This window comes from Patagioenas fasciata, chromosome 4 (genome assembly GCF_037038585.1).
Source record: "Patagioenas fasciata isolate bPatFas1 chromosome 4, bPatFas1.hap1, whole genome shotgun sequence".
Lineage (NCBI taxonomy): Eukaryota > Metazoa > Chordata > Aves > Columbiformes > Columbidae > Patagioenas > Patagioenas fasciata.
Window position 1 is genome coordinate 1,210,731 of NC_092523.1, and position 21,864 is coordinate 1,232,594.

General features: G+C 56.4%; 1 protein-coding gene across 10 annotated transcripts in view; it reads left to right on the forward strand.

Annotated features, from left to right (window-relative positions):
* The window catches only part of DYSF (dysferlin), a 104,828-nt gene that overhangs the window by 22,925 nt on the left and 60,039 nt on the right, over nucleotides 1-21,864 (forward strand). For all 10 annotated transcript variants that reach the window (XM_071808423.1, XM_071808425.1, XM_071808427.1 and 7 more), the window contains 17 exons: nucleotides 193-370; nucleotides 979-1,103; nucleotides 1,538-1,644; nucleotides 4,200-4,392; nucleotides 4,931-5,086; nucleotides 6,746-6,877; nucleotides 7,116-7,282; nucleotides 7,812-7,926; nucleotides 8,057-8,162; nucleotides 8,885-9,027; nucleotides 10,067-10,240; nucleotides 12,113-12,206; nucleotides 13,086-13,163; nucleotides 17,659-17,840; nucleotides 18,757-18,897; nucleotides 20,186-20,215; nucleotides 20,740-20,766. In XM_071808423.1, the coding sequence (XP_071664524.1) occupies nucleotides 193-370; nucleotides 979-1,103; nucleotides 1,538-1,644; nucleotides 4,200-4,392; nucleotides 4,931-5,086; nucleotides 6,746-6,877; nucleotides 7,116-7,282; nucleotides 7,812-7,926; nucleotides 8,057-8,162; nucleotides 8,885-9,027; nucleotides 10,067-10,240; nucleotides 12,113-12,206; nucleotides 13,086-13,163; nucleotides 17,659-17,840; nucleotides 18,757-18,897; nucleotides 20,186-20,215; nucleotides 20,740-20,766 (2,148 nt within the window). The remainder of the gene's footprint in view (nucleotides 1-192; nucleotides 371-978; nucleotides 1,104-1,537; nucleotides 1,645-4,199; nucleotides 4,393-4,930; nucleotides 5,087-6,745; nucleotides 6,878-7,115; nucleotides 7,283-7,811; nucleotides 7,927-8,056; nucleotides 8,163-8,884; nucleotides 9,028-10,066; nucleotides 10,241-12,112; nucleotides 12,207-13,085; nucleotides 13,164-17,658; nucleotides 17,841-18,756; nucleotides 18,898-20,185; nucleotides 20,216-20,739; nucleotides 20,767-21,864) is intronic.

Sequence of the window (21,864 nt, forward strand, 5' to 3'; positions counted from 1 at the left end):
TCTCATTCGCCAGGTTTTTCCTAAATATCTCACCCAAAATTCCCTCGCTGCGACATAAGCTTTGCTTCCCCACGATAAACTCTTCCATCTCGGAGGCCTCGCTGAGCTGGTGCGGTCCAGGGTGGTGCAGGGTGTGTGTAGGACGGTGGTGGTGGTGTCCCCTCTGTGGACATGGTCCCGTGCCCATTGCAGAGGTACCTGCGCCGTCGGAAGTACTCGCTTTTCGCTGCCTTCTACTCGGCCACCATGCTCCAGGACGTGGACGATGCCATCCAGTTTGAGGTCAGCATCGGCAACTATGGCAACAAATTTGACAACACCTGCCTGCCCTTGGCCTCCACCACCCAGTACAGCCGGGCCGTCTTCGATGGTGAGCAGCGTGGTGGGGAGCGAGCGCTGGATGGGCTGTCTCCGTCCCTGGAGGTGTCCACAGCCCAACTGGACGTGGTCCTGGACAACCTGCTCAAGGTGGCCCTGCTTGAGCAGGGCTTGGGCCAGTTGACCTCCAGAGGTCCAACCGTGCTGTGAAGGGGGAATATGTGACTGGGGAGGACTGGGGAAGGCAGGACCACTTCTTTCAGCTCTGTGCTGGCTTCAAGTAGTTTTTGGACAACACCTTGGCGCTAAGAGTGCCCATTTGTCTTCAAGGACGAGCCGGAGCTTTGGGGTGGCCTTTCTTCTCGCTCTGCTGTGAGATGTCCTCACCCCCCTGGGGTTGTTCTGGTTTCTGCCCTCGCTGCTGTGCAGGAGCTGCTGCAGCCATGGAGGTTGATCTCTTTGGACCTTGGGGTGCATCGCTCTGCTGCACGTGGGTTTGGGGAACATAAGCTCCATCCTCCTGCCCCAAAAGAGCCAAATGATGGGGTTCTGCCCAAGGGCAGATGCTGCACTGCCCACCTTCACCTCCATCCTGGTCCTGAGGAGCGAGGTCCCCCGTCATTCAATGTCAGGAGCTCACCCGTGTGCTGTCACCTCCAGGTTGTCAGTATTACTACCTGCCCTGGGGCAACGTGAAGCCCGTGGTGGTGTTGTCGTCCTACTGGGAAGACATCAGCTATCGGACCGACGCTCAAAACCTTCTCCACCACGCGGCGGACAGGCTGGTGAGCGGCGCGGTGTCCCCTCCTTCCTGGGGGGCCGGGGAGGGGACAGAGGCCATCTCCAGGCTGGGTCAGGTTCGGGTGCTGATGTCTCTTGTGCTGTGGTGTGGTGGGGGAATCCGTTGTGTCCTGAGAACCCTGCTCAGCCTGTGGAGTAATGGGACCATCCTCATCCCCACTGGGGTGACACTGGGGGGTCAGAGTGCTTTGCCGTGCCACCCACCTGCCCGCTGGTGCAGGCACAGGAGGCAGGGACCTTCCTGAGCTATTGATGGGATTTCTTGCCCTACTTCCCCATCATTTCCCCTGGAGCTCCAACAGGAGCAGAAACAATGATGCGGAGCCCTGGTGGCCCCAGGCTGGAGCGTCTGACCATGGGTGCTGGCCGTGGGGCGCAGGGGGTCCCGCTGCAGCGCCTCTCCCCGCCTGTCGTGCAGGAAGCCAACCTGGAGAAGGTCCACCTTGCCCTCAAGGCCAACCGCTCGCCCAGCGAGCTGGACGCGCTGGGTGCCCAGCTCATGGACGACGTTATCGCCGACTGCAGGTATTTCTGCCACTTCTGGCTGCGAACCTTTCCATGCCCTTCACTGCGAGAGAGCTTGTGTATCTTGGAAGGGACAACTCCTTTTTATTTCTTCTTTCTCTGAAAAACCACGGGCCCTTTGCTAACGTTTGCTCCCAAAGCTGCAGCGCCAAGGCAGGGAGTGGACAAGGTGGCGTTTAAGGCAAGTCATAAATTCCCAGGCTCGGTGTGAGAGCTGAGCCGGGTGCACTCAATGGGCAGCTTTGTGTTGGGCAGGAACCGGAGCCACCCGCCCCAGGGATGGTGGGGCTGGTGCTGAGGAGCCGCCTCTGGGGCTTCTGGATTGAGCTCTTGTGTGTCCACCGTGTAGGAGGCACCTGTGCAGAGCACCCAAAGGGGCCGTGTGGCCCATGGCTGGGTGGCACTGCTGTCCCGCTGTCCCCATGGGCAGCACCACCAGCGTCTGAGAGAGTTGGGGTGTTCAACTGGAGAGGAGAAGCTCTGGGGAGACCTTATTGTGGCCTTTCCAGACTTAAAATGAACCTGTAAGAAAGATGGGGACAGAGTTTTGAGCAGGGCCTGTTGTGATAGGACAGGGGGTGATGGTTTAGACTAAAGGAGGGAGATTCAGGCTGGACATGAAGAAGAAAGTTTTGACACTGAGGGTGGTGAGAGCCTGGCCCAGGTTGGGCAGAGAGGTGGTGGCTGAACCATCCCTGGAGACATCCCAGGCCAGGCTGGACGGGGCTCTGAGCAACCTGAGCTGGTGAAGATGTCCCTGTCATGGCAGGGGTGACACTGGGGAGCTGGGAAGGTCCCTCCAACCCAAACTGCTCTATGATTCTATGATCTGCAGTTGCTTTGCCTTTCTAATGAGGAATAACTTCTTCCTGGAAAGGGCTGTGGGGCATTGGAACAGTGGTGGAGTCACCATCCCTGGAGGGCTGGACAGACGGACATGAGGTTCTCAGGACATGGGGCAGGGTCAGGGTTGGGTAACAGGTGAACTCAATCATCTTGAGGGGCTTTTCCAACCCAAATGTTGCCATGATTCTATAAGCAGCTCAGGAGGTGCCCATCCTCTTGCTCCATGGTGGCAGAGCCCGTGGGGCAGGACAGTGCCCATCGGGTCCTTCAGGGGTTGGTGTCACCCCTGCGTGAGCCTCCGTCCCCGCACAGGTGGCACCTCGGGTCCGGGTTGTCCACCATCCCGCTCTTCTCCTCTTGCTTGTGCTTTCTTCTCATTTCTTGGATGTGAGAGTCAGAGTTGCTGGTCTCAGGTTCCCCCAGGTCCTCCCAAGTTGCCACCACCTTAGTCCCTTAGTCCTTCCAGTCCTCTGATCCACCTCAACACAGACCGTTCTGTTGGTTTCAGGCTTTTAATGGGGGCACCTCCATCTTTTTGCCCCTTTTTCATTACTTCATGATATTTTTACTTTCAATTTGGTGGAGTCCATGGTCTTTTCCATTTTCCCCTTTGAGCACAATTTACCTTCATGTCACCATCGTGGTTGTCCCTGACACGGGGCGCACGTCTCCAGGAACGTGGTGTCTTCAACCCGTTTCCATGCTGCCTGTGGGATTTAACCCTTTCTGCTGCTCCTTTTCACAGCTGTTTAATACTTTTCCTCCTTTTCGCGTTGTTTCGCAGTTAAGCTTTCTGAACTTAAACTCAGCTGCAGTGAGGATGTTTGGTTTTGGTTTTACTTTTCCTTTATTCTTGTTCCTTCGAGAATCTCGAGGTGCGTTCTCATTTGTGCCACAAAGCGATGTTTATTTGGTGGGTGAGCAGCGTCCTCCCATTGACAGGGGGGGAGTTCAGCTCGTTAGCAGCTCCCTCCTAATGAATCCACCAACGTGGACCCAAAGCTGAGTTCACAGGCTGCGATCGGTGTTTTAATTTAGCTCCTGGCACAGGTTGCTACTGAACGATTGGATTAATTAGCAACACCCGCAGCGCTCCGGCTCCCCTTGGGAACAACAGCAAACCCAATTCTCGTAAGAGAAATGAAACTTAATTAGCAAATTTGGGTTATTAACCTGGGCCAACCTGCACTGCCACCGTCCCAGGCAGGTACCAGTGCCCATCCATGGCGCGTTTTGATGAGCACCAGCAGGGAGGAGACCTTGTCCTTCTTATTTATCGTGTAATTAAACCAGGGTTTGCGGATCCCAGTCCCAGCCCAAGGGGGAACACTGTGGGTCAGGAGCTGGGAGCAAGGAAAACATCAATAACAGCAGCACCGTAAATCACCGCGTTTTGCAGGAAATCCTCGAAACGGCTCAGCGCAGTGAGGATCCTCCAGACTCCTGAAACATTTATCTAGCAGCTTGGCTCGATTTATATTCAAATACATGTGTGTGCGGCTCAGCCTGGGCCCCATCCCGGCTGCTGCGGGTGATGCTGCAGTTGATGCTGCAGTTGCAGTTTGAAGCTCCTGTGCTCTTGGCGTTGCTGTGTTCCCCAAATGGCTTGGTCATTCTTGCTGAAAAGGAGGGAAAAAGTGCTAAAAGAAGCCAGGAAAACCCCCGGGAGAGGGAGAGGGAGCTGCTAACGTCTCTGCCCGTCCCCGCAGCCTGAGCCTGCCCGACGTGCTGGGCAAGGCGGCCAGCACCCACCTGGACCAGAACATGTACCGCTTCCGCAGCTCCAACCTGGAGCAGATGGTCAAGGCCGCCCTGAAGCTCAAGCACGAGGACTCGAGCCTGGCGGTGGCCCTGGAGCAGGCGGAGGACTGGCTGGGCAGGCTGAAGGCCATGGCCGAGGAGGTAACGGTGCTTTTTGCCTGGGAAGGGGGCTCCTTCTGCCCCAAGCTCGCTGTCGTGGCGCTGTTTTGGTGCGGTGGCTGTGAGCAATCACCCGGCAATCGTTTAGATCAGATATTAGGGGAAAATTATTCATGGAAAGGGCTGTGGGGCATTGGAACAGGCTGCCCCGGGCAGTGCTGGAGTCACCATCCCTGGAGGGCTGGACAGACGGACAGGAGGTTCTCAGGACATGGGGCAGTGCTGGGGCTGGGGGAACGGGTGGACTCCATGAGTTTGAAGGTCTTTTCCAACCAAATGACTCTATGCCCTGTGCTGGCTGTGGAGGGCAGGACCTGGGGAAATGTGGGGCTGCACTGCCCTGCCCAGACCCAGATGGTGCCCGGAGCCGCAGGGCTGGGCTTTGGGTCGGCTGGTCTCACCCCACGGGCTCATGTTGGCAGCAGGACTCGCGACACAGCCAATCTCCCACCTCCCCCTTCCCTCCGTGGCCGATGTTCAGAGCCCCCTGGTCGGACGCTACATCTTTGGTGTTTTCCAGCCCCAAAACAGCCTGCCCGACATAGTGATCTGGATGCTGCAGGGCGACAAGCGCGTGGCGTACGCCCGCGTGCCGGCCCACCAGGTCCTGTTCTCCAGGAACATCTCCGGCTGCTGCGGCAAGAACTGCGGGAAGCTGCAGACCATCTTCCTCAAGGTACCTGGGCTTGCTGTGGATACACGCACCCCAGACCCATTTCTGAAATATTTCCCCCTAAAAACATATATATATATATAAGGATAAGATTGTGCAGGGAAACCTGAAATCCCAACCCAACAGGCTGCATTAACCCATGAGCGCTCAGGGCTTTGGGCAGCCCAGCCCCAGTTTTGACCCATTTGAAGCTGGTTCCTTCGTGGTGAGAAGCTGGTGATGCTTCTGGTGGAGCTCAGCTCCCCTTTGCCTCCATCAGCAGTGAATATCGTATTTTTTCATAGATTTGGGTGGGACTAGATGGCCTATGAATGTCCCTTCCAACCCAAGCTATTCTATGGTTCTATAATACTCTGCAAGTTCCAGGGCAGGGAGGATGGTTATGCTTTGACCCAGTCGGTGTTTTTTTTATAAAATATATTTAATTTTTAATTGTTTTAGATGTTAAATTATGTTTTCCAAACTTTCTGAGCCGGGCCCTCCTCGGCCAGGCACTCGCTGAGCTGCTCCCATCTCAGATGCCCCTCTGGCCCTTTGGGGTGTGCCAGCCTGGGAGCAGGCAATCGGTGCTCAAAATATAAAGGGTCATCAAATAAACTGAATAAACCCCCAACCCCAGCCCGGCTAGCGGGAAAAGCTGAACCAAAATGGTTTTTCTTCTGCAATTTAGCACTGGATGGAAAACGAGCATCACTTGAAGGGGGGAAAAAGTGACTGAGAGAGAAGAAAAAGCAGTGAGACATCTCGCTGTCTGTCCTGTCTGTCCTGGCTGAAGTGTGCTGGCTGGTTTGGGGTCCCAGCCCTGACGGGTGTCCCACCCATACGCGGAAGCTCTGAGCACCAGGGCTTGGAAGCTCTTCTGGATCATCCCAAAGTGTGGATGTCCCAGTTCTCAGGGGTGCTTCGTGTCCTGTGTACCCCCCATCTCCCCAGGCCTGATCCCCACCACCCCAACCTTGCATCCCGAGCAGCCCCCATTGATATTGTCCTCGAGGACATTGATCCTGGGGTGTTGGTGCCAGCGGCTGAACACGAGCCAGCGTGTGCCCAGGTGGCCAAGAGGCCACAGCATCCTGGCTGGGACCAGCACTGGGGTGGCCAGCAGGGCCAGGGCAGTGACCGAACCTGTGCTGGGACCTGGGGAGGACAAACCACGAATCCTGGGGTCAGTTTTGGGCCCCTCGTGCCAAGAAAGGCCTTGAGGTGCTGTAGCGAGTGGAGAGAAGGGAATGGAGCTGGTGAGGGGCTGGAGCACAAGTGTGATGGGAGCGGCTGAGGGAGCTGGGGGGTTCAGCTGGAGAACAGGAGCTGAGGGGAGACCTTCTGATCTCTGAACTGCCTGAAAGGAGCTTGGAGCCAGGGGGGTCGGGCTCTGCTCCCCAGGAACAAGCGCCAGGAGCAGAGGAAACGGCCTCAAGTTGCCCAGGGGAGGTTGAGGTTGGATGTGGGAACAATTTCTTCCCCAAAGGGCTGTGGGGCATTGGAACAGGCTGCCCAGGGCAGTGCTGGAGTCACCATCCCTGGAGGGCTGGACAGACGGACAGGAGGTTCTCAGGACATGGGGCAGGGCCAGGGCTGGGGGAACGGGTGGACTCCATGAGCTTGAGGGTCTTTTCCAACCAAAGTGATTCTGTGATGCTAACGGGGCTCTGGCTTGGGCAGTACCCCCAGGAGGAGGCGATGGGGCCCAGGATCCCAGCCCAGCTCCGGGTCCAGCTCTGGTTCGGGCTGTCGGTCGATGAGAAGGAATTCAACCAGTTTGCCGAGGGGAAGCTCTCCGTCTTTGCCGAAACTGTGAGTGTCTCACCAGCACCCCCCTAAAGCCTCATCGGGGCTCCACACCTCCTTGTACCTGCTGGGGGGAAATGTGGGGGTGCCCATGGGGTGGGGATGGTGTGGGTGAGGCTGTTCCCAGGGGGTCTGTCCTCAGGATGGGACTTGCCAGGAGTGGATTATTCATAGGATTTCATAAGGATTATTCATGGGATTTTGTGCCTCCAACTCAAAAACCTCTCGGCTTTTGCTCCTCCAGTATGAGAACCAGACCAAGCTGGCGCTGGTGGGGAACTGGGGCACCACCGGCCTGACCTACCCCAAATACTCAGATGTCACTGGCAAGATCAAGCTGCCCAAGGACAGCTTCCGTCCCTCCACGGGCTGGACCTGGGCCGGGGACTGGTTCATCTGCCCGGAGAAGACGTGAGTGATGGATCTCTGCAAAGAGCAGAGCCTGGGCGGGCTGTCACGGGCACCCCAAAACCTGAGCAGGTGGGAAGCTGGTGGCAAGGTGACCCTGGATGGACATCTGAGGTGCCTTGGGGCTTTCTCATCTGCCTGCCTTGGGTAGGCAACGGGGTTAATGCAAATGCACCATCGCTGCGCTGGGTGATGGACCTGGGGTGGTGGGTGCTGGATGTGATGACCCCAGCACCCAGATCACCAAGGTGCCTGTGGAAGCCCCACGCTGAGGAGCTTTGGTGGTGGGATCCCAGCAGGGCACCGAGGGGACGATGGATGCCCAGCACAGCTCTGTCGCCTTGCACTGGATTTGCAGCTGGTGATTTGGGTTCCTGAGCTCTCGTGGGAGCTTTGCTCGGTTCCTCTGGGGTGGGAGAGGTTCAGGAGGCAAAGGATGCGCTGGGGTGGCATGGGAGGACATGAGAGGATGGAGGACACGAGGCCGTGCTGGGAGGGAGCCCCTGATGTCCCACATCTCCCCGGGGTGCAGGTTGCTGCACGATGTGGACGCCGGGCACCTGAGCTTCGTGGAGGAGGTGTTTGAGAACCAGGTCCGGCTGCCGGGAGGCCAGTGGATCCACATGAGCGATGCCTACAGCGACGTGGTAAGGACAAAGCAGGTGGGGTCTGAGCCCCCACCCCAGGCTGCGGTGGGAGGAAGAACCTGGGGGGCTCCAGGGAAATTCAGGCATCTGCTGGGCATCGTTTGGTTGAAAACCCTCCTGTGTCCTACAGAATGGGGAGAAGGTCCTGCCTAAGGATGAGATTGAGTGTCCTCCCGGCTGGAAATGGGAAGACGTGGAGTGGGACACGGATCTCAACAGGGCGGTGGATGAGAAAGGTACCGGGAAGCAGTTTGGGGCGTCCGTTCTGTTTTCATCCTCACTCTGCCCATCATGGTGTTTCCTTCCACAGTCCCACCCAGCACCGGGGATGATAATGTCCCCTTTGTCACGGTGTGGGCTGCCCCATGGGCTCCAGGAGGAGGGGGTCCGGCCCTGGGGGTGCCCTGTCCCCCGTGATCTGGATGAGGCTGGGGCTGTGCGGTGGGCAACCACAGACACAACCCTTTCCTTGCTGCTGGGAAAGGCCAGGATGTTCTTCTGGAAGATCTTGCCCATCTTCTGGTGATAGAGTGAAAGCATCAGGGCAGAGAGCGTCCGAGATGGTCACGAGCACTGGGGCTGCCTGGGGAAGGAAGGACAGAGAGGAGAGTCCCCAGGCTGTGACCCTGAGCCATGGGCTGCTGGGACACTGTGAGTCCCTCACCTGGGCATCCCCAGTGGGACATGTCCCTTGGGTGGCAGCATCAGTAGGTCCTTATCTGTGTGGACCAGCAAACTGGGAGAGCGGATGGTGCCTGGACAAACCTTTGCTGGTAAACCTGTTCGAACCTGGACGTGGGAGGTGGTTTAGTGCCAGATTGAGGTTATGATTGGACTCCATGAGCTTGGGGGTCTCTTCCAACCAAAATGATTCTGCGTATGAAGAGAAAGCACCTAGCGGGAGGCGAGTTGTGGGGCTCTTCCCCCTCCTTCACCCAGGTGTCCCCTCCTCCCCAAGGCTGGGAATACGGCATCACCATCCCGCCGGACCGCAAGCCCAAGGCCTGGGTGCCGGCCGAGAAGATGTACCACACCAACCGGCGCCGGCGCTGGGTGCGGCTGCGCCGCAGGGACCTGGCGCAGATGGAGGCCATGAGGAAGGTAGGACGGGGCCGGGGTTGGGTCCATGTCCCTGTCTGTCCATGGTGGAGGTGCTGGTGGCCTCGGTCTCTGTGCTGGAGGAGCAGCCGCCTCTGTGGTTTCCACCATGGGGGTGAACATCTCCCAGAGGTGCAGAACCCTGCGGGGACGCTTGGCTGGGCTGTGGGGTGGGACAGGGACCTCCGGCAGTGCCACGGAGCAGCTCAGTCCCATCTGTCCCCTGTCCCAGTCCTGCTTCCCTCTAGGTGGTGCCATTGGACAGCAAATGCCACCGTGCTCTGCTGATCCTCCCCTAGCCAGCTCCCACGCCTCCCAGCACTTGTTTTCTGGATGATCGTGCCTGGAAAGCATCGGGACATCCCTGTCACCCCATTTGCCAAAAAGATGCGAGTGTCACAGGGAGGTGACACAACTTTGGGGAGAAAAAACCATCATGGGCTTGTGACTGATGTCCCGTGGTGGCCCAGGGGTGATGAGGGTGGTGGCAGAGAGGGAAGATGGAGGTGCTGGTGCCACCCAGGCCTGGGCAGGATCTGACCCCCAGCCCACCAAGACCCTTCTGCGGGTGGGGGTCACCCTAGGGCTGAATCCCCATGGTGATGGTTTAAACTAAAGGAGGGAGGTTCAGGCTGGACATGAGGAAGAAATTGTTGACCTGAGGGTGGTGAGAGCCTGGCCCAGGTTGGGCAGAGAGGTGGTGGATGAACCATCCCTGGAGACATCCCAGGCCAGGCTGGACGGGGCTCTGAGCAACCTGAGCTGGTGAAGATGTCCCTGCTCATGGCAGGGGGGCACTGGGGGGCTGGGAGGTCCCTTTGACCCAAACTGTTCTGTGATTCTAAGCAGGAGTACAGGGAGGTCACAGAGTGGGACACAGCAGCTCAAAGAGGCTGGACCTTGGGCACCACCCTGGTCCTGGAGAGCCCCCAAGAGTCTTTGTCCCTTCTCTGTGCTGGGGTCCCACCACTGCCACCTGCAGAGGGGCCGTGGGGTGGTGTGACCGAGCCCCCCCGAGCCCCAGTGTGTCCCTCCTGGGCAGCACAAGCAGGAGGAGCTGGACGGGGAGGGCTGGGAATACGCTTCGCTCTTCGGCTGGCGCTTCCACCTGAAGTACCGCCGGACAGACACCTTCCGCCGCCGGCGCTGGAGGCGCAGGATGGAGCCGCTGGAGCGCACCGGGGCCGCCGCCGTCTTCGCCTTGGAGGGGGCACTGGTAGGTACCTGCCCTGCCCTGGGAATTTCTTGGGCTCCTCGTGCCAAGAAACCCTTGAGGTGCTGGAGCGAGTGGAGAGAAGGGAACGGAGCTGGTGAGGGGCTGGAGCACAAGTGTGATGGGAGCGGCTGAGGGACCTGGGGGGTTCAGCTGGAGAACAGGAGCTGAGGGGAGACCTTCTGATCTCTGAACTGCCTGAAAGGAGCTTGGAGCCAGGGGGGTCGGGCTCTGCTCCCCAGGAACAAGCGCCAGGAGCAGAGGAAACGGCCTCAAGTTGCCCAGGGGAGGTTGAGGTTGGATGTGGGAACAATTTCTTCCCCAAAGGGCTGTGGGGCATTGGAACAGGCTGCCCAGGGCAGTGCTGGAGTCACCATCCCTGGAGGGCTGGACAGACAGACAGGAGGTTCTCAGGACATGGGGCAGGGCCAGGGTGGGTTATGGGTGGACTCCATGAGCTTGAGGGGCTTTTCCAACCAAAACGGTTCTGTGATTCTATGAAAATTGCTGCGTGGGAGGGAGCCCACTCGGGTCTGTTCCACCCTCCATCCCATCCCAGGGACCAGAGCAAAGCTCCTTGTCTGCCACTCGTTATCTACCGCTCATTATCTACCACTCGTTATCTACCGCTCGTTATCTACCACTCTTATCTGCCGCCTGCACCCCCTGCTGCGTGTTGAGCTCATGTTCTGGCTTTCTTAATCCCCTGGATTTCATAATCCTTTGGCTTTTCCAATCACTAAATGAGAATCAACTCCAGCAGCACAAAGCCCCTATTATAGGGCTTTTTATTTTTTTCCCCCGTTTGGCTTTTTTCCCCTTTTCCCTGCTCTGTCCTTCCCCCCGTCCAGCGCTCGAGCCCCTTTGGGACACAAGCAGCTCCATGGCCCTGGTGCTCATCAGCCCCGAGCCCCATCCTGGGGGGTCCCGACTTCTCCCCCTTCATCTTGATGCAATTTTTGGCCAGATGCTCCATCCCCCTGCATCTCGGTGGAGGCGATCGGGAGGATTCAGCTGGAAAACGCTCTAACACGGAGTGTGTGTCCATGTGTCCCCATGTAGATGGGGGGGCTGTAGGACCCCCCGTGCCCTTTCTGTGCCCACGGGAGGTGGGTGTGGGGTGTGCGATGGAGCTGCCCTGTGTCTCTGCTCAGTCGTGCTGAAGCAAGGAGAAAAAACCCCATTAAAATGGCAGTTCATCCAGTTTGGTGTATTTATTTTCCAGGTATTTCCTAGAGCTGGAGTGCCCAGTTCTTCGCAGTCTCCCAAATCTCTCATTCATCTTCACGCCCAAGTTACATCTATAATATTTAGTATATCACCACGTAACACATCCAGTTTACTACAGGCTGTTTCAAACACACGAACCCGATGTCAAAGCAGTGTATTTTTCCATGGCAACTTGTTGCAATAGCACAAGAGTTTACAAGCAGTTTAATGAGCTGATCAGGTTTATAAAATGCTCCGTGTCCCCCCACCTGCTGTACGGACAGCAGCGAGAAGATGGTTGAGCTCGTTCCCAACGTGATTCTGTTGTTCGAGCTCATCCAGATTAACCGCTAATGGTGGCACGAACCCACAGTGTTTGATGTGTCCCCCCCCCCAGAAAAAGTGGCAGGGTGTGATGTTTGGGGGCCAAAATGTTGCACCGAGTCTTGTCCTGTGCCAGCCTTGAGGCAGGGGGTCCATCTGTTTGAAACACCCTGGATTTTGCTTATTTTCTAACTGGAAGCAACTCTAGCAAAAACGAACCAAAAGGAGTTGTTGTGCCGTGCCCTGTGCCGCCCTGCCCTGCTTTTCCCCCTCCCCGTCCCCAGCAAACACCCCCCGAAATGTCACTGCTGCTCCATACCTATGCCTTGCTCTCTCTTGCAGGGGGGAGTGACAGATGACAAGAGCGACGATGGCAAATCCATCTCCACCCTCAGTTTCGGCGTCAACAGACCCACCATTTCGTGCATATTTGACTGTAAGGCCCCAAGGGTGGGAAGGGAGGGTGCGGGTCGTGGCCACGAGTCCTGGCAGGGGGGGTCGGAGGTGGGGACCCCATAGCTGAGCATTTCCCATCCTCTTCCTCTCACACACCTCGAGTGCGGGTGGATGGAAAGAGGAGGTGGGTAAGGCTGGGACATGGCTTGACCCCCTGGGAACGTCAACGCAGAATCATAGAGTCAGTTTGGTTGGAAGAGACCCTCAAGATCATCAGGTCCAACTGGTAACATGCTCAGGGCTTGATGCTCTCTTGGGAAGCCACGGGAAGGGTTAAGCCGAGCTGCCCTCAGACAGGAGCCTGGGGCTGGTTAAATCCAGCTCTGGGTCCTCAGCACAGGACACACAGGGACCTGCTGAGAGGGGCCAGAGGAGCCCCAGGAATGACCCGAGGCTGGAACAGCTCTGCTGGGGACAGGTGAGAGAGCTGGGGTGTTCAGCTGGAGAAGAGAAGCTCCGGGGAGACCTCAGTGTGGCCTTTCAGTGCTTAGAAGGGGCTGAGAAGAAAGATGGGGACAGACTTTTGAGCAGGACCTGTTGTGATAGGACAAGGGGTGATGGTTTTAAACTAAAGGAGGGAGATTCAGGCTGGACATGAGGAAGGAATTGTTGTCCTGAGGGTGGTGAGAGCCTGGCCCAGGTTGGCCAGAGAGGTGGTGGATGAACCATCCCTGGAGACATCCCAGGCCAGGCTGGACGGGCTCTGAGCAACCTGAGCTGGTGAAGATGTCCCTGTCATGGCAGGGGTGGCACTGGGTGGGTTTGGAAGGTCCCTTCACCCCAAGCTGTTCTCTGATTCTGTGACACTTCCCCAGTGCCCTGCACTCCCCTCTTAACCGTTTCTCGTTCCTCTGCCCAGGTGGGAACAGGTACCACCTCCGCTGCTACATGTACCAGGCGCGGGATCTGATGGCCATGGACAAGGACAGCTTCTCAGGTCAGCCCCAACGCTCACGTCCACTCGTTTGTGCTTGGAATTGGTGCTGGGGAGCAGCGGGGTCCGTAGAGCAAATTTTGGGTTATTTATTGATGTGGAATGAGGGGGTGTTCTGTAGTCAAACAACAACAGGCAGCGGTGCGAGGCTTTCCCAAGGAAACCAGCCGAGTGGAGGGACTTCCCAAGAACCCTTACGTGTGAAACCAAGCAGGAACCACAGGTTGCCCAGGTCGGCCGTGAGCCCGAGCTGTTTGCTTTGCTGACAGCTCCTTCTCCCCAGCGAGGTGATGCTGGATGCCCATGGCAAGGCTGGGGAGCACGGCCAGTAGAACCAGAGCGGAAGGCAGGGGTGTTTATGGTGGCACATCACCCCGAGCCGTCCCCGGGGCTGTGGGACGGAGCGATCGGTGCTGGTGTCGAGATGATGGAGCACCGGGCAGAAACCTCCAGGAGGTGTGCTCAGAAATAGTTAACAAGTGTGTAACTAGGACGTCGGAGCAGATAGGGATGTTCTTTGGAGTCCCCATGGAGGTTCTGCTTGGATTTCTGTGCCCTCAGCGCCCATCCTGGCCAGTTTCTTGCCTACCCTGGCAGGGCAGTGGAGCAAACATCTCCTGGGTTTGTCCTGGGGCTTGGCCAAGGGCTTAAGGCTAAAGAAGGGACAGTCTGTTTATTAGCAATGGAAGAATTGATTGAAAAATGTGGTTGGAGAGGAAAATACCTACCGGTGGCATACCTGTAAAATGGTTCGTACTTGTTTTCATGGCCGAACATGAAATCGAGCTGCTGCTCCTCTGCTCTCCCGCCTGGAGACTTTGCCAGGGGGCCGAGAGGGAACGGCCGGGGTTTCCTTGGTGGAGCTGATGCCTGAGCTGGGAAATCCTTCAGAAATGACTCTAAAAAATGCCCCTGGATGGAAAAACTTGTGGTCCCAGCTGGAGAAAAGGCTGCCCTGGGCTTTGAGCGAGGATCTGCACCCCCAGCTGAACTCCAGGCACGTCTGAAACCACCAGACTGATGTGGTGGGGACATCCTGTGCTGAGCTCATGTTGTCCGGGCTAGGAGATCAAGTCGGAGTGAGATACGTCACTTTATCCGTGGGGCAGGTCTGTTGTTATTTGGTGATGAAGCTGGAGCACAAGTGTGATGGAGCGGCTGAGGGACCTGAGGGTTCAACTGGAGAACAGGAGCTGAGGGGAGACCTTCTGATCTCTGAACTGCCTGAAAGGAGCTTGGAGCCAGGGGGGTCGGGCTCTGCTCCCCAGGAACAAGCGCCGGGAGCAGAGGAAACGGCCTCAAGTTGCACCAGGGGAGGTTGAGGTTGGATGTGGGAACAATTTCTTCCCCAAAGGGCTGTGGGGCATTGGAACAGGCTGCCCAGGGCAGTGCTGGAGTCACCATCCCTGGAGGGCTGGACAGACGGACAGGAGGTTCTCAGGACATGGGGCAGGGCCAGGGTGGGTTATGGGTGGACTCCATGATACTGAGGGGCTTTTCCAACCAAAAGAATTCTATGGTTATATTTGGCACTCTAGGGTGCTTGGGTGTCAATGGGTTGGTTTTAGGAGCATTTTGTTCGCGGCAGAGGCTGAAGCGCAGCTGTGGAGGTGAGGGGCTGAGAGCCTGGGCAGGAACCCAGAGAGGTGGTGGCTGAACCACCCCTGGAGACATCCCAGGCCAGGCTGGACGGGGCTCTGAGCAACCTGAGCTGGTGAAGATGTCCCTGTCATGGCAGGGGTGGCACTGGGGGAGCTGGGAAGGTCCCTCCAACCCAAACTATTCTGTGTTTCTATGATTTTATGATAATCTTGTCCAACCGTTAACTCAACACTGTCACTAAACCATGTCCCTCAGAACCTCAGCAGCAAGTGGGGACAGCCGGGTGTCACCATGCTGGGCAGCAGCACCACACTCCTGGGGGTTCCCACTTCCCCTGGTGTTACATTTTGAAGCAGTGGCCCTTTTAGGGGTGACAGAAATGCCCTGGAGAGGTGCAGGGCACCCAAACAGGCCCCCAGTGTCTGCGCCCGCCCAGGTCCCGTCCCCACAAAGGGTTTGTTGTTGGAGGCAGTGGGACCGGGTGATCTCACACTGCAGTCCCTGCCCTCCCAAAAACCCGGCCAAGGACAACATGAGTAACAACCCGCCACAATGTGGAATTGTGATCTCCGCCGCCTTAACAAAGCATAAAGGAGTTCATTAAGGGGGCTTTACACAGTTATAAAAATAAACCTTCTGTGCACATGAGGGTCTAAACAAAAGGGCTTTATAGGGGCCTCCTTTAGAATGAAGAAGAGGGGGTAAAAAAAAAAAGAAAGAGCAAAAAAGCAAATCCACATCCATTTTTGTTGTTTATTGTAACGCGTTCTGCTTTGCTCTTATGGGAAAAATGCGCATAAGTGGGAAAGGTTCTTCCCAGCGTGAGCGGCGCTCGCCGCAGCCGTCACCTCGCACACAGCCCCGGGCATGGCTGCTGTGGGGCACAGAAAACCCACCCCTGTGCCCCCCGTCCCTGGAGAAGGGGAGGATGGGGATGGCGCCCTGCTCCGCCAGCCCCGTTTTTGGGTGTCTGGGGGATGCTTCTGCGCCTCCAGGGCAGGCAGGACATGTTGTGCTGCCAGCGTGACTCCCGGTCTCGGGACAGCGCTGGTGGTGGGGGGTACCTGTAGAATCAGAGTCGTTTTGGTTGGAAAAGACCCTCAAGGTCATCGAGTCCAACTTAACCTCACCCTGTCCCTGCCCCATGTCCTGAGAACCTCCTGTCCGTCTGTCCAGCCCTCCAGGGATGGTGACTCCAGCACTGCCCTGGGCAGCCTGTTCCAATGCCCCACAGCCCTTTGGGGAAGAAATTGTTCCCACATCCAACCTCAACCTCCCCACATGCTGCTTCGCATGTCGGGAGGACCCATCCTGGGTTGCATTTGTAGGGTCTGCCGCGCTCCTGGCCAGTGGCAGGTCTCTTGGGACCGGCTTTGGGATGAGCTGGACCCCATACAGTGCCTGGTGTGTGTGTCTTGTGGTGCCACGTCACACTGGGTGTCACGTGGAGGAGGTGGCCTGTGTCCTTCTGAAGAGCCTCCTGCCACCATGGAGGTTGGGCTGTGCAGGCAGCTGGAGCTCAGGAGTCCACCTGGTGGGGATGCAGCAATCTCAGAGTCACAGTCATGAAATCACAGAACAGGTTGGACTGAATGGACCGTCCCAGCTCACCCAGTGCCACCTGGACTGGTCAGTGGGGATGCAGCAGTCACAGAATCACAGTCACAAAATCACAGAACAGTTTGGATTGAAGGGACCGTCCCAACTCACCCAGTGCCACCTGGACCGGTCAGTGGGGATGCAGCAGTCACAGAATGACATCCATAGAATCACAGAACAATTTGGATTGAAGGGACCGTCCTAACTCACCCAGTGCCACCTGGACTGGTCACTGGGGATGCAGCAGTCACAGAATGACATCCATAGAATCACAGAACAGGTTGGATTGAAGGGATCGTCCCAGCTCACCCAGTGCCACCTGGACTGGTCAGCGGGGATGCAGCAGTCACAGAGTCACAGTCACGAAATCACAGAACAGTTTGGATTGAAGGGACCGTCCCAGCTCACCCAGTACCACCTGGACTGGTCACTGGGGACGCAGCAGTCACAGAATGACATCCATAGAATCACAGAACAGGTTGAATTGAAGGGATCGTCCCAGCTCACCCAGCGCCGCCTGGACTGGTCACTGGGGACGCAGCAATCTCAGAGTCACAGTCATGGAATCACGGAACAGGTTGGACTGAAGGGACCATCCCAGCTCACCCAGTGCCACCTGGACTGGTCACTGGGGATGCAGCAGTCACAGAATCACAGTCACGGAATCACAGAACAGTTTGGATTGAAGGGACCGTCCCAGCTCACCCAGTGCCACCTGGACTGGTCACTGGGGACGCAGCAGTCACAGAATGACATCCATAGAATCACAGAACAGTTTGGATCGAAGGGACCGTCCCAGCTCACCCAGTGCCACCCCTGCCATGAGCCCGTGTTGGTGCAGCTGGGCAGGGCTGGACTCTCCTTCTCCCCTAACGCGAGAGCTGGGAGATAGAGCGAGGTGGGTACCACCTAAAAACGTGAGGGGCAGGTTCTTCATGCAGTTTTGTGTCCTCCTCAGAGGACATGGTGGGTTTGGGAGGGGGCAGGTGTGTGGAGACAGCCCCTTTGCGGGGCTCCAGACACACAGACGTCACATCTGGCCCGGGAAGCGCCTGAGCGCGGCTGACTGGTGCAGAGGAACAAGTGTTGGAGCACTTGGCCACGTTCTGCTCTTCACTGGAGTTGCCCGGGTTGTGCTGGGAATGTCATTGCCTTTTCTAAATGACCTGCAGCTCCTTCAGCCTGTTCAGTCTTCCCCACATAACCCACTGGCTCTTAAATGACCATGAATTTCCTTCTCCATCGTGGACAAGGAGCTCAAATTCATCCTTTGTCTCGTGTCTGTCATCCCTTGCAGATCCTTATGCCATTGTCTCCTTCCTCCACCAAAGCCAGAAGACAGTGGTGATCAAGAACACCCTGAACCCCACCTGGGACCAGACACTCATCTTCTATGAGATTGAGATCTTCGGGGACCCCCAGAACGTGTCTGACTCCCCTCCCAACATCGTGGTGGAAATATACGACCACGACACCTACGTAAGTGTGTCGGTGGGAGCTGGGCCTTCCTGGTGTGAGCGTGCTGGGGTGTGGGGACAGAGATGTGACACCGCTCCTGCCCTCTGCATTGCGCTGCTGGAACATCTCCGGGCGGCTCAGCCGCTGAGCTGAGCACTCGGAAGACACAAATTCAGCAAACAGCTCAGATAGGGGTGGCCTTGGTGGTCCTGCTCCAGGTACCAAAGCTGCGTCTGCATTGAGTTTTGCAGAGTGGCCAAATTAACCGTATTTCCTTGTGGGACGGGATTTGCGGCAGTCCTGCACGCAGGGGCCACAGCAGGGTGTTTGCTCAGCTCCCAGAGCTATCTGAGGTGTCTCATAGTGATGGTATTTGGGGGCTGGTGAGATAACCTTGAGTCCTTCCTAAAAAGCCTGGGCTGTAGCCTGTCACAAGGGCAGAAGGGACTTCGGAGCCTGTGCCAGAGCAGTGCATGAGTGAAGAGCACTTCGAATCCATCTCAGGAATGTCTCAGGAAGCTCTCGGAACCCTTCCGTGCTCCCTCCTCCAAAAGACACCATCATGAAGCAGCAAAAACAGCTGAAGGTCCCGTTGCAGAGCAGCGAACGGGCTTTTTAAGAGCTGCTGATACTTCATGCGATACTCAGAGCTCCAGCTCTGGAAATCGTGCGATACCATAGGAATTTCACCTTCTGTTTAAGCCAAAATGCACAAAGAAGTCCATTTCTATCCCTAGTAGGTACAGGGAGGAGTTTGAAAAGCGGAGTCTATATGAGCATCAAAACCATCTATTTTTCCTGCACTGGTCCCATAGTGGTTCGGACACTGAGCCTGGTTTCTGAGCCGTGGTCTCGACAGGGATGCAGGTGATGGTGATGGACTCTGCTGAGAGGCGGGGTGGGGAGGAAGCTCCTCATGCCCGTGTTTGCCTTTCAGGGTGCGGATGAGTTCATGGGGCGCTGCATCTGCAAGCCCAGCCTGACCCGCTCGCCGCGGCTCTCCTGGCACCCGGTCATCAAGGCCAACAGGAACGTCGGGGAGCTGCTGGCTGCCTTCGAGCTCATCCAGAGGGAGAAGGTGAGCTCCCCATCCTGCTTCCAGTGCTGGCTTCTTCCCTCAGGGTCCCTCCGCACCCAGCAGGATCCAACCTTTGCTTGGTGCTGAGTGATGTCCACCTGGGCTTGGTTGTCCTCAGTTTCACGCGATGGTTGCTCTGAGCAGCCCCAGCCGTGGTGCTGAGCGCTGGCTGCACCAGTGCGGTGTGGTGGGAGCTGTTGGGCAATGCCAGCAGCTCCTGTGAGGAGCAACCAGCTCTGCTGCGCGACAGGGTGAGGGAGCTGGGGCTGCTCAGCTGGAGAAGAGAAGCTGAGAGGGATGTGATCAATGATCAATATCTCAGGGTGGGTGTCAGAGGATGGAGCAGACTGTTCAGTGGTGCCCAGCGCCAGGGTGAGGGGCAACAGGCACAGACTGAAACACAGGAGGCTCCATCTGAACATGAGCAGAAACTTCTTTGCTGGGAGGTGTCAGAGCCTGGCCCAGGCTGCCCAGAGATGGTGTGGAGTCTCCTTCTCTGAGACATTCAAACCCCCTGGGATCCTGTGTGATCTGCTCTGTGACCCTGTGTGATCTGCTCTGGGACCCTGTGTGATCTGCTCTGGGATCCTGCGTGATCTGCTCTGTGACCCTGCATGATCTGCTCTGTGGCCTTGTGTGATATGCTCTGGGATCCTGTGTGATCTGCTCTGGAATCTTGTGTGATCTGCTCTGTGGCCTTGTGTGATCTGCTCTGGGATCCTGTGTGATCTGCTCTGTGACCTTGTGTGATCTGCTCTGGGATCCTGTGTGATCTGCTCTGTGACCCTGCTTGATCTGCTCTGTGACCTTGTGTGATCTGCTCTGTGACCCTGTGTGATCTGCTCTGTGACCCTGCATGATCTGCTCTGTGGCCTTGTGTGATCTGCTCTGGGGCCCTGCGTGATCTGCTCTGTGACCCTGCATGATCTGCTCTGTGACCTTGTGTGATCTGCTCTGGGACCCTGTGTGATCTGCTCTGGGACCCTGCGTGGGCAGGGCTGGGCTGGGGATCCACAGAGGGACCTTCAACCCAACCAGGCTGGGGCTCTGCCCCCCTGGAGAGGACTCCCCCCAGGGACCGTGTTTGGCCCCAGCAGAAGGCACCCAGCCGGGTTTCAGGCTCTCTCGTGGTAGGGACAGCCCTGCCCTCCTGCCCAGGTTTTGCAGCCCAGTGCTGGGCATGGGGTGGGTGACGTGTGGCTATGGGAGGATGGATGTTCCTCTGCCAGATAAAGCTGAGGTAGCACCAGCAGTGCAAATGGAAAATACGTGTCTTTTTTCTCCGCAGCCAGCTGTCCACCACATCCCTGGCTTCGAGGTAAGGCCTTTCTCCTCTTTGCACCCCTCAAACCATCCCCACCCCGACAGAGCCGCTGTGTCCCAGCACCACCGGCTGCTCCCGCGGAGGTCGGAGCGGATTCTTGTGCACCCATTTCTCTGTCCCTATGTTGAGATGCCAGTTCCCTTCAGCTGGTGGTAAAGAGGACTGGAGCGAGTGGTGCAGCTCACCCTGATCCCTAAGACAGGGCAGATGTGCCCCGTTCCTGATATGATTCCTCAGGTTTGAACACACCGTTCCCTTCCTGCCCTGCGATGACTTAACAATCCCCATCACGAAGGGCTTGGGTTCCCACCCTGCAGCCTGGCTGAGCAAAGCCGTTCACTGTCGCTGGATTTTCAATGGCTTTGAGTCACCTACACTGATTTCTTCTCAAACCTGGGGACCGTGGTGCAGGAACTTGGAAAACATCCTTTTTCCATTTGGTTATCAGCTACAGTTGTAAGCCCTAGGATGCGCTTATGGATGAGCATTGCTCTAACTGTCTGCTCTCCTCTTCCCAGAGCGAGCTGGCCTCCAGCCTGGACGAGGTGAGTCTGCAAGGTTCACTTGTCTCTTCATCTTGGGGATTGTTAAAATTGTGCCTTGGCATGGCAGCCACTTCTTTGCAGATGAGCCAAGTCAATAGCATCAGGATTTTAGTAGCCTGGGTGGTCACCAGCAGAGCGGAGTAGATGGGCTCTGTGCTTAACCCAAGACATGTTCCCAATGATGAAGCATGTTGGGTGACACTTCACCTTTGTGGGTTGCATGTGCATAGATCTACTGGTGTTCAACCTGCCAAACAAAGCATGCGAAAGCCCAAATGCCGGGCTGACCTTTGGCTGAAACCCCAGTTGAAAAGCCTGCAATTTTCGTGGGGAATTCCCCATGAATTGGGGCACGTGCTGCACTCCAGTTGCAGATTTTGCTTTAGCCACTGCCACACTTCCAGCTGGGAGGTCAGAGAGACAAAACATCGCCCAGCCGTGTGCGTACATCCCTCTTTCCGTTGCCTCTTCCAGGTTTAGAAATGTTTTTCCAGGTGTTAGTTGTCAATTCCAAATTGGCTCAATGAATCAACTGTTCCGGTTGTTCTGAATAGTAATAGTGATAGTAATAGTGATAGTGATAGTGATAGTAATAGTGATAGTAATAGTAATAGTGATAGTAATAATAATAATAATAATAAACCCTAACCCTATTATTATTATTATTATTCTTTTCTTCTTCTTCTTCTTTTCTCCTTCTTCTTTTCTCCTTCTTCTTCTTTTCTCCTTCTTCTTCTTTTCTTCTTCTTTTCTTCTTCTTTTCTTCTTCTTTTCTTCTTCTTCTTTTCTTCTTCTTTTCTTCTTCTTTTCTTCTTCTTTTCTTCTTCTTTTCTTCTTCTTCTTTTCTTCTTCTTTTCTCCTTCTTCTTGTTCTTCTTGTTCTTGTTCTTCTTCTTCTTCTTCTTCCTGTTATTCTTCTTGTTATTATTATAAATCTCTTTGGGATCCCAAGCTACTATTTGGGCAACAGGTCAGAGTTGCTCCCCAGTCCTTGTGGATCCTACGGAGCAGATCAGCCGAAGCAGGTGCTCTCAGGGTGTGCTGGTACCTGGGACAAGCCAAGGCAGGGAGCTGAACGAGCGTCACCTCTGTTTGAGTG